This window comes from Amphiprion ocellaris, chromosome 3, assembly GCF_022539595.1.
Source record: "Amphiprion ocellaris isolate individual 3 ecotype Okinawa chromosome 3, ASM2253959v1, whole genome shotgun sequence".
Lineage (NCBI taxonomy): Eukaryota > Metazoa > Chordata > Actinopteri > Pomacentridae > Amphiprion > Amphiprion ocellaris.
Genome location: NC_072768.1, coordinates 11,746,583 through 11,758,546, shown reverse-complemented (window position 1 = coordinate 11,758,546; position 11,964 = coordinate 11,746,583). Strand labels below are relative to the sequence as shown.

The 11,964-nt window shown below is 41.3% G+C and overlaps 2 protein-coding genes across 5 annotated transcripts in view; one reads left to right on the top strand and one right to left on the bottom strand.

Annotated features, from left to right (window-relative positions):
• Nucleotides 1–1,067: 1,067 nt before the first annotated feature.
• Nucleotides 1,068–3,319, bottom strand: c2cd4a (C2 calcium dependent domain containing 4A). The gene is made up of 2 exons (XM_023280606.3): nt 2,662–3,319; nt 1,068–2,528 (listed from the first exon to the last, which is right to left on the bottom strand). The coding sequence occupies exon 2, from the start codon at nt 2,507–2,509 to the stop codon at nt 1,163–1,165; it is 1,347 nt and encodes a 448-aa protein (XP_023136374.1). The 5' UTR covers nt 2,510–2,528; nt 2,662–3,319; the 3' UTR covers nt 1,068–1,162.
• Nucleotides 3,320–5,261: 1,942 nt separating this feature from the next.
• Nucleotides 5,262–11,964, top strand: part of tln2b (talin 2b) — an 87,283-nt gene continuing 80,580 nt past the window's right edge. For 2 of the 4 annotated variants that reach the window (XM_023280591.2, XM_055009221.1), the window contains exon 1: nt 5,262–5,553. The gene's annotated coding sequence lies outside the window, so the exon portion shown is untranslated. Of the gene's footprint in view, nt 5,554–9,953; nt 10,059–11,964 lie in introns of all 4 variants that reach the window. The other 2 variants (XM_055009220.1, XM_055009219.1) reach the window with 2 other exon arrangements.

The following is an 11,964-nucleotide window of genomic DNA, read 5'->3' as shown; positions in this document are numbered from 1 at the left end:
GTACCCTATTAGAGCTTCTCTGAGCCCTGAGAAACCTATTAATCTTTAACTAGAAGCAGCAGCCGGTGCTTTTAAGCCTGATCGTTATTGCTGAAAGCAGCAGGATATACTTGTCCTGTGTCTGCGAGCTGCTGCTCTGTTTACTTAGGTAAACATGTATAGATATATATACTGCATCGAGGGTTTTTTTTTAAAAAAATCTTCAACTTAGAGTATTTTTGGCTTTTAGTTGAACTTAAAAGGAGCCAAATTATCAGGCTCATCCTCTTCACTTACAGTTAAACAGTGCATTTTTTTTCCTGAAACCACATGGTCACGTTCTTTTTTCTATTATTGTTTAGCTATTTTGCTGCTTAAATTCCAACTCTAGACTATATTGAGCACTGGTTAACAAATCATCATCATAAATTAACATCAAATATTTTGCATGAGATTAAACTATCTTTTCATGTACATGGATGCGTATCAAAAAGGAAAGAATCTTTTAATATTACAAATTTAAAGCAGATTTTCCTCATAAATATTACCTAATTAATTGTCTTATTTAATGAAAAACTAGATTGTGCAGGGAAAAGAGGAGAAAATATATGCAAGTACAGCTGACTTTCATTAAACATGACAGCACGTGTTCTGTATCATAGTTTAAAAATAAAAACAAAGCATCTTTTGTGCACCGATTAAAATTATGCATACTCAATGACGAAAACTCCCCTCTAAGGTTTCTGGTTTCTGGTGATATTTTTAATCACGGGAAAGGTCAGGAAAAAAACAACAGGCTTAGAAGAAATATGAGATGGTGGCTGTTTCACACCAGCTGATGGTGCAGCTACATTAACAAACAAAGGAAGGAAAGGCTGCGAAAGATTATTTAATTTCTGTGTTAGTTTACAAGCTATTATAAAATCTAGCTTGAGGGTTTGACCGCTTTTAGGAAATTAACCTTATTCTAAGACTCTAATTCTTAAAATAAAGGAGAAAAATGGGGAAACTGTCCCTAAAAGGCTGCACAGAGTATTAAAATGAAACATCGTCTTATTTTGAAATGTATTCAAGACAAATAGCCTCAGTAATTTCCATATTTTTATATAAAATCTTGTTTTACAATAAAAAATGAAAATAAATAATTCAATACATAAATAAACAGTTCAAGAAGTAATTAAGTTCATAGTGTTACAATGCTTGAAAGAGGCAGATCACAATCACCGAGCAGATAGTCTCTTTTCAGGGTGGACATTTTGTTCACCACTTTAAAGCGAAGGGACCGCTGGCTGAGGTCATCCTCGGAGATACCATCAAAGAAGAAATCCTCATTGAAGATTGGATTACGGCTCTTTCTGATGACTGTGCTGCGTTGCTTCTGGACTTTTCCAGGAACCAGAGAGAGGCTGATGCTGCAGTTGATAATCTTGGGGTCTACAGAAAGAGGATAGAGGCCCTCCGCACTGATAAGTCGAATCCTCAGTCTTTGGTTATCTGGACAGTACTCTGCTGAGAGTCTCAGACTGCCATCTTTTCCTATGGGCACCATTCTCTCCTTCATTACCCTCTCTTTGTGCAGAGTCAAGTCCATGGGGAAGATGTTGGGCGGCGCGAGGCTGTAGCTGCTGGGCAGGCCTTCAGCTAACCCTTCTGATGCCCTCCTCATGACATTGGGGCTGTTGTCTGTGGAGCTGCCTTCATCTGTGGACAGGGAATTGTTCCTGGACACCATTGCCTTCCTCATGTTCCTTGACAATAGCAGTTCATGGCTCAGTGCTTTGAAGAGGGAAGCCTTGGCAGGGCACCTGGTTAGCAGCGGTGAGCTGAAAGGAGAGGATTCAGTAGAGGAAGTTGTATCGCTGTCCAGAGTGGCCTGCCAGTTCAGGGTGTAGCCTCTCGGGGAAAGCCTGGAGGTCAGGCTGTTAAGGCTGAATGAAGAAGGAGAGGAGGAGGGCGAGGTGGAGGGGGAAACTTTGGAGCACATGCTGGATCGACTCCTGGGCAGCAGCAGGGGAGAGGAGCCGGGATCAGAATGGAAAATGGACTCCTTCCTCCGGGTGTGGGGGCTCTCTAGTAAGGTACAAAAGCCATAACTGGTCTGAGCTTTGGCCAGGTGTGGGAGAGATAAAGCGGCCTGGCTCTGGGGATCTGCATTGGTGGTTTCCTCATCACTGCAGCCATCATAGGGGCTTTCATCCACACTTTCCACCTGAATAATATGTGGATTGAGTGGCTCATGAAATGTCACCTCTGTTTCAGGGCTGGACCGGCCACAGGGAGACACTTTGACAATGCGAGACGTTCGGCTCTGCTCCGTATTCTTCATCTCCTGCAGGGATAGGATTGTTGGGGGGATGCAGAACTCTGGGATGTTGTTGGGTGTGATGATATTAGGACAGAGGGAAATCCTTTTGAGTTTGTCAGCTTTTTCCCCTAACATGATGTCGCCGATTTTAAAGCTGAGCTCTGCTGATGGGATAGGCAGGTTAGATCTCTCCACTGACACACGGATTTTTTCCACCACCCACATGGGTAGGTATCTGTAAAATCTGTAAAAATAAAAACAATATTTGAGTTGTTCCATTATTTTTTTAAAAATCAAACACATTCACAAATAGTCTAGAAAAGAAAATTCTTTTTTAATACCAACAAGCATGAACTTTTCCAGGAGGTTTTTCTCACCTTGTATTCTGAAGATATGGATAATCCACGGAGCTGTCCCAGGCAGGGTAGACTGATAGCTCCAGCTAAGGTGCTGTGAGATGTAGAAGTTGTGACAGCAGATGGAGGTTCAGCAAATCTGTGGCTGTTTGAGAGATGCAGGCAGTTTAAATGAAGCAGGAAACCAATAAATCTAACACACGCCTCCTGTGCAGCTCGAACTGGATCCTCCCTCTCTCCTTGGCCGCTGGTTCCCATGGAAATATCCAAAGCACAACAGAGCTCAGTGCCCCCGTTGCACCTACATTACTGTTTAGCAAGATAAGCGTACTACTTTGAACGTGTACAACTCTTTTCAAACAGATGGCAGACTTGCAACTTTATGTGTTTGGTTTTCCATGTATTTAAATTGGATGAAGTGTTTGACCTTGTTCTTTGAATATAAACAAGGTATTCTGATAACATCGTAATTCTTACAGATAGAATCTTACAACATAAAGCTCGCCTCTTGTATTTTTACTAGGTCAAGTAGAACTTTTCATTCAGGCCAGTTAGGTCTCATTGTAAAAAGATAAACAATGGTTATAGACTTCCTACTGCGGACCTTGTTTCGAATTAAAGTGTCCAGTGCTGTTGGCTGAACCAGGTGATATTTATATCTGCTTGTTCCACTGCAGGTAATATAATGATGTAAAAATGACTCAGTGCTGCATCATTACAACACCAATATTCTGGATGCATTTTACCTCTTTACCTCATTACATTTCAGAACATTTTCTGTCTTACTTTGGATAGTTACTTGAAATGTAAAACTGCATTTATGGAAGTGAACAGTGGGTGTCTGCACAACATGACTCCGGATTTATATAAAGGAAATCATCTGTGACAGTGCAGAGATTAGAAATGTGCTAGTTATAGCTGCAGCTATTAAAATAATTGTAAGTCACAGTGAAATGTGAATATGCCTAAAATATATTGTTTTCCATTACACAGAATGTATGACCTTGGAATTCAACAATAAAATATATTCCTTAAAACCCTTTCTCTAGGATTTCACATGAATTTTCTTGATTGAAAAAATATATTTGAGCAGTCTGAGACAGCAGAAACTGAATTAGTACAAAAACTGATTTCTGTCATAATGCACACACACAATGTATTCATTTATAAATCATCAGTTTGTCTACACCAACGAGCTACAAAGTTGGTAGGGCTGAACATAATATACTTTAATCACAAATTTGGTTTCTGAATGTCAAGATATATAGTGAATATATAATGAATATTACTTTTCAACCTTTACTGCTACATTAGTGCTACCCTCTTGTGGTGGAACATGAAGCATCTGTATTATGAATAATTCCTGCTTGACATTGAAGTGTAATTCTGTTGTGCCTGCACTAAAGCTGCATGACAAAAACACACCTGTCAGTTCTGCCTGTTTTTATGATCTGCTCCTACAAGGGTTTTACAAGGTTGTTTTTGGACACTTTTGTAAACTGGCTTTAATTAAAAATGGGATAATGCCAAAAGATAAAAGCCCCACTCTGCACAGGACAAGGTTCAAGTGGAGTAACTTAGTTACTGTGTGTTACCAGGCATTAAATAATAGTGATGTCAGTGCTAACGATGTACCAAGAAGGCTTCCTAAATGAGTTACTTCTCAGAAATGTTTTCCAAAAGGTTCAGGCCACATCAGTCATTCAAGCATATCATACAAATCATCTGTACCTTAAACGACCTGAGAACAGTGAGAATATTATACATTTGACAGAAATTTTAAACCTGCAATTAACAAAAGCAGAAAGAAAACTATGTTCTGGTAATATTATCCAAAGTGACAGACATGCCTATCTCCAAGCATGAAAAGAATTTTATTTATTATAAGATTATTTGTTATTGGCACAGGGGAAAAAGATTAAAAGTTCACATGTCTTTTTGTCATCAACCATGATTTGCATAATAATAGAAGACAATTGTTAGCGAAGAAAAAATGTAAACACATAATCACTCTCTGTTAAATGTGGAACATGATTAATTTATCCATATGTTCTTAGTGAATGCTGACAACTCTCCAAGTATTTGAGCATCCTGAGTGCCTCCATATCTCCATTGGGGGGCGGTATATATTTAGAAATCAAAAGTGCACCCACTGAGAGGGAGGTGTTATCTGATTGATATATTAAATATACTCTAATTATTACATTGCAAAACTACAAATCCTACCAGAATTAACTCTTAAAACGCACATTATGTGGATTCATAACTCAGTTTGAAAAAAGAAATCCCTAACAACCAAACATTCCTTAAAAAAATCTCTCCAGAAGTCATTTATTTGAGATGTCCTGCACAATGTTGTGTTATCAGAAAATGCACACAGGGTAACCCCACTTTGAACATCACCCTGCATGTCAGTGATCCTGTGTGAGATAATTCACAGCAGTGTCTGCTGATGGTTGATATTCTGACAGGCAGGTGCACTTCACTGCACAAAATTCGAGGTATTTTCAAAATAAGAGCACCTCGGTCAATGAAATCCTTCGTGCGTTCATCTTTACGCGCGCATCAGTGTACGTGATTGTCAGGCTAGTTTCCTCCTTCGGTCATGTGAATCAGCAGGATCACACTTGAGGATTTAAATCTATCTCTATCACTGGCTACATGTTTTTAAAAAAATAATCAGACACTACGGGAGAGTGTGACGCCTCTTCCTTTTTGCGGCGCATAGATATTTGGTCGTTTTTTTTCCTCTCTTTCCCCCCACCTCCATCTCTCTCCACTGTACGATAAACGAGGAGGGGCTTGACGCCGTGGAGGAGGCAGGCAGGCAGGCAGAGCTGACCCGCTTGTGGTGTGTGTCGCCTCGCCTACATCCAAGTCAGCTCGCATGCGTTAAGGAGTGAGAGACATCAGGTAGGATCTCGGTTTTTTTTTCTCCCCCCCGCTCTTATCCTCTTCAAACCTTCTTGTTCAAGGTGCTGTTCCTCTCCAAAAAGGTCTCACTACGGGGAGGCGGACCGCTCGATGTTGGATCAGCAGAAGCGCTGACAACATTTCACATTAACTGTCTGCAGACGACCTTTTCACATGATTAGTGGGATGTTTTCCCACTCTGCCATCTCCTTGCTTCTTCCCTTTTGGATTTTGACATCAGTCGATTCGCTCCATCCGGCGCGTTATTACCAAACCTGTCAAATCTTCGCGTAATATTTGACTGGCTGCTCTTGACATTGACAGATAAGAGGTTAGACAAGGGAGGAAAAAGATGAATATTTGATTGACCTACGGGCTGCACAGTGGCGTAGTGGTTAGCACTTTCGCCTTGCAGCGAGAAGATCCCTGGTTCGCGTCCCGGCTTTCCCGGGATCTTTCTGCATGGAGTTTGCATGTTCTCCCTGTGCATGCGTGGGTTTTCTCCGGGTACTCCGGCTTCCTCCCACAGTCCAAAAATATGCTGAGGTTAATTGATTACTCTAAATTGCCCGTAGGTGTGAATGTGTGAGTGCTTGTTTGTCTATATATGTAGCCCTGCGACAGACTGGCGACCTGTCTAGGGTGTCCCCTGCCTTCGCCCGAGTCAGCTGGGATAGGCTCCAGCACCCCCCGCGACCCTAGTGAGGAATAAGCGGTGTATAGATAATGGATGGATGGATGATTGACCTACTTGTTTGCTGCATGTTAGATATTTGGGCTCGCCGAAATTTCGTGTTCAGAAGTAGGTTAAATAGGCAACTAATGCTGCCCAGCTCCAGCATCCTTGCAGCTCTGCAAATAAATGTGCGGTACAGTAACTTGGACTTGACCTGAATGTTATCTGGATGGGCTCAACATCAAAGCTGACACTGAGGGTGTGAGAGTGTAGTGCGCATGCAGGGGATGTAACCACTGATGATTTACTGTAGGCCAACAAAAATGTGGTCAGTATGTTAAGATTGTTTGGATGTGCTTTGCCCCAGGAATTTAAAAAAAATCTGATCATTATTTTTTTATTGCCCAACACCTGCGTTCTTGCAGAGGTCAGAGTGCACGTTCACCTTCAGGATGCCAGCAGGGAGGCCAGGTATCCTCTGACTGAAGGGCATGTAACCACTAGGAAGCCCTGCTGCCCCATACAGATGCTGGTGTTCTGTGAAGAGATATTTTCTGAGCTGTGACATGTGGTTGTTTCACACCAGTACAGGGCTGTAAATGTTGCTTCAGCACAGTGGCTGTGGGTGAAGAGGCCAGAGAGAAAAAAACCCCGACATATCTTTCCATAAATGGTTTACCATACAGTGCATTAGTTTGTGGAACAAATGCATTGGGCTGACTCACTAAAGCGAACCACATTAAGCTGCGTGTCAGCCTCTTTTGACTGACTGAGGAACTGTGCCACCCCCCAACCCCCCAGAACCTTTAGAGCATATATCAGCTGAGCACGTTCAAGGAAACTCATGCAGAGCGGGTTTCAAACTGTTCTGTTTTACCTGAGTGATGCAACTGGAAAGGTCAAGCTGCCTCAGCGTCATGCAGATAGCCTTGATTCTGGATAGTTTCTTACAGTAAGGCATCGCTGACATGTTAGCGGCTCGACTCCAACTGGGAGTACCCATCCTAGAAATGCCCTTACTCCCTAGTGGTAGTGTAAGGCACCAGGGGAGTGTGGGATAAAAGCATCCACCAGCCACACATTTCCAATAAGAAATGATCTATGAGTTCCTCTGTAGCATACTCAAAGCCCCACTAATGCAAAACACGCAAATGTTGTTGCATTTTTCAGGATGTTTTATGTTGCTCGCTGACTTTGTATCATTTCTACACAAGATATCTTGGTTTGTCTTTGAAGTTTAGAAAGTAAAGCGCCATATAATTGCCTGCCTGGTGGTTTGACACGTTTGTCCTCTCTGATAAGTGTGTATACAGTGTCCTGAAACTAAACAATGCTGACAATAATTCTAATTTTATTTGTAAAGCACCTTTTGAAAACAATGTTTCAACGTGCTTGAAATAGGTTGGATGTTGACAGCTGTGGGTTTTGATGCTGAAGTCTGCTTCAGTTGTGATCAATAAAAGTCTCAATCAGTTGCTGTACCTTAATAGAAAAACCCATGCAGTTTGCTCAAGATATTGACTCTTAATCTTAATGCCAACATATCTTATGTCTTAAATGCTTTATTAGTCGTCTATATTATTATAAAGATGAGTGCTTGGCCATGTTTGTAATTTTAAATTGTATTATTAAGTTGTATATTTTGATCTGTAGTACACTATAGTCAGCTACAACATTAAAACTACTAGTTTCACATTGTGTAGTACCTTCTCCTCGTCCTGACAAAACAACTCTGACCCATCAGGACATGGACACAGGACCTGTGGCGGTGCCCTGTGGTGTTTGGCACTGGGATGTTGGCAGCAGATTCTTTGGGTTCTGTGGGTAATGGGGTGAGGCCTCCATGGATTAAGCTTGGTCCAGTGGCATCCTGTGAATGCTCACTAAGATTGGTACCTGGGGAGTTTGGAGCTTGATCCACACCTTGACCTCTTTGTCATTTTCCTGGAGCCATTTCTAAGCAGTTCTTGGGGTGTGACATGGCCCATTGTCCTACTGGGGCTGCTGTTGGGTATTACTGTTGCCATGGGGGGTGCTTGGTCTACAACAGTGTTTAGGATGGGTGTGTCAAAATAACATCCACATGAATGCACTGATTGTAAGATTTTACCGTTGTAAATAGAGGATCAGTGTTGCTCACCTCCCCCTGTCAGTGGTTTTAATGTTGTGACTGATCACTGTATATGAGCAAATTTTCTCTAAAAGGGTAGGCAACAGGAACTCGTTCTTCCCTCATACTATGTGTAAAATGGGGTTGTTGAATGGCAGATTGGCACATTGTGCCAAAGGAGAATAATCTCCAGATTACATAGTGCTGGAAAGGCTTTACAAATTATAAATACCATTTTCTTACAATGAAACTGAGCTGGATTTTCTGTAGGATTAATTCATCCATGTGTAGACTAGCCATAACAGATTTGCTCATTGTCTGTGCATATACATGTTTGTTTGGGCGTCTATAGATGGCCACAGTGTTTGCAGTAGTAAGAGGAAACAACATTGTGCCTCCCAGTTGTGGTCCAGTGCACCTGTTGTCTCACAATATGCGCCCTTTGCTTACCCATGTTTAATAGAGAATGTAAGACCTTCATAGTCACAGCTTCTACAATGAGTTCTGCTCGCTTTCCCACAACGCAGTACACAGATATAATTAGATCACAGGACCACCAATGTCACAAGCTCACATGCAGCATGCATCTGCCAGCGGCAACCGACTGTTCCTTCAAACTAAACACTAGACACTATTCACAAGAGCCAAGATAATAAAATCAATGTTTGCCCGTTTGTAAGACTGTGCTAAAAGAAACCTGAAAAGTTTGAAATTAAGAAACATAAAAGTAGTGAAATATTGTAGATCAGTGTTGTAAATTCCAACCTTTCTCCTGTCTGAGCTTTTGAAATATTAAATATAGCAACTTTGCTTCACAGGGGTAATTAAAACCAAGCACTATTTAAATAGTGCCTTTTCCCACTCATTGCCAGCTAGTGAGGAGGCCATTACCACAGTGATTGTGTATTATGGGAAGCCATTAGGAGTATCTGCTACAACAACTTTAGTTCACACTTTAAGCTCAGTGCCTAATTTACTGAGAATCACATGTCTCAAATGTGTTATTGTAATGCACTGCATGCTGTCATGGAGTGATTTTGGTTAGTGTTTCTTTAAATTCTACAATCTAGGGAGAAATATGCAATCCTTAGACTGTTGCATAAATAACAATAACAAGGTCATGCGTTCCCAAGTAAGTATTTTGAACCACAAGCAATTTCTAAAGACAAGGCCTCAACTGTATTTCCGTGCAGTTCATTAGAAAGTGATTTTCCTCTCAGCTGTTGCAGTTGCTCCATCATCAAGAATACATTCCTGGTCGGAATTCCCCAGGAAATGTTCAGTTGGACGGTGGGAAGTGAGGGTTTTGAGAGTCACTGGAGAGTGTGATTGTTGAACCATATTTAATGCATGAGTGTGTAGGAGGTGGAAACTAAAACACACCCCATGCTGTCGCTGTGACCCAGCCTTTGTGTTCAGTGTTTACTAGGGAAACGGATCGCTCCTATGTTTTCTTTCGCTGCTGTCTCTGTGATCACAGTCTTTTTAGGGTCTGGCCTGCCTCCAGATCTTATTCTATAGAGCGGGTGGTGGATGTATAAGCTGGCCGCCATTCTCACACCTCCACTAGTGCATCAGTCTGGGATCATAATTTCTTGTATTTTTCCTCCATAGATGAATGTGGCAGGTGGTCGATACGTGAAAGCTATAATGCAGATGGGCAATTTTTTTCAATCAGCAAACGCTTGACCACATTTCCAATGTGCTTTCAGATCTGAGGTAAGGTTGATCTCATTTTTAATTGAAGATTGTCATAGGATTAGATTAAATTGGCTGCACACTTGATTCATAATTGTTGGACATTTCATCATTGCATTCAGAGTCAGCACATCCACAGGTCATTAGGTTGTTGTGCCTATTTTACTGTTTTTAAACTTGCAGAATTGTTCATATTTACAGCAATAGGCATTTATCGGTTTTGTTTTTTGATCAGAGGTTTAATTATTGCTTCTTCCCATTTGTGATCAGATCAGCTGAGCAGACATCATTAATGCACATCCCATCATTTATTAAAAACAAGCGAGCAATAAGCAAAATGCCACTAATGGATATTGCACACAATCCTCACAAGGCAGGCAGTGGTGGCTGATGCAGTGCATACCAAGTATTCACTGTACATGTGGTGTAAACTGGTGTGTGTGCCAGTGATGCGTAAGCAGACTCAAGAAGTAGGTCAGTAGATGCTGGCATTTTGTGGTTCAGGTCAGTGGCCGTCGCGCTGCCTGTGGCACGTCTCATCAGCAGGTCAAGTGAGATGCCAGTTTGAAGCAGTAGACAACAGGTTCGACTACACCGTTTTGCACATGGTTCCAAATTGGGTTAGCATAATCAAAAAGACGTGCAATCTGAGGGTTCCCTGAGCACCAGCTGCCAGCTTATGTAAATAGCTGTCTCCTTCCCTTTGGCTACTTTTATACATGAATATTTGCAAAACAAAATTTAATTGATATTCTTCTGCCTAATCTCTTTAGGTGTGTATTGAGGTTAGGCTGTTTTATTGAAGCTTAATTAAGTGATGAGCATTTATCTGAGTATTTGTGCTGAAATTTCATGCAGTTTCCTCTTGTGCAAAATTAAGTAAATTGCTCATTTGTGATTCAGTTGTACTTGTAAAGTGTCAGTGAAAAGGTGGGCAATTCACTCTATTTGTCTTATGACTGCTGCAGAATCTTTGCGGTTTGAAGTAAAACATGTCTTCTCTGGTTTTGCAGAGCGACTCTGGAATGCTTAAGAACATGACCCTCACTCCTTGAAGGAAACTGATTATCAGTGGCAAAGATCATGTGACATCTGTGCAAAAGATCATGTGATGTATAGGCTCCTTTGAAAAGGGCACAGCGGCTGAACTAATGCTTTCGTCTCTGTCGAGTGAATACAATTACAGGTTTATTTGGTATTTCACAGCATTTGAGTACAACAGGAGCTGATGTATGTTATTCTGTTTAGGCCCACATTTTGCCTCTCTGTTCTTACAGTACAACTGTTGCGTTCTACAGTTTATCAGGTGGTTGTCTTTGTTAACTTATAATGGCTGCATCTGCCCAGTCAATAGTTACCTTGTTGTAACCTGCCCAGCTTCTCTTTACTCTATTGTAGACACACAGTTATTGCTCCAGCCATCTTCTGCCACTGTTTCTTTGTGAAAATTCTATTTGAAGTTTAGCTCAAAAGAAGACTAAGGACTTAAAGTTCTTGTGAATTCACAGCTTGCTGGATGGCTGCGTTATACTGATAATGACAACTGTAATTATTTCTCCAAATACAAATCTGTTAAATATGTTCAGAGCCTTTTTAAACTTGAGTTCTTATTTGTGTTCTGCTGTTGGGAATGCTTTCCGTTGCCAGTATCTCAAAGAAAACACATTAGTGGCATATTCTCAAAGGCTCTGATGGTTTTGTGCCCTTCATGAGCAGGCTGAGAGTGTTTTCACCGGCCAAGGGTCTCCAAGGAACGCCACAGGAGCCAGAGGTCAATGACAGTGGGGCAGATATCTTAGTGATCAAACCACTTGCCATCATCGATCTGCATGAAAGATAGATAGCAGCCAAATGCAGAGTGATAAGGGTCCTGTAACACAGTACAGTTAAGACATGGATCACTTGATACACCTATGACACAATTGTT

What these genes read in the sequence shown, in the direction of transcription:
- c2cd4a (XM_023280606.3), bottom strand. Translation starts at nt 2,509, where the DNA reads ATGTGGGTGGTGGAAAAAATCCGTGTGTCAGTGGAGAGATCTAACCTG.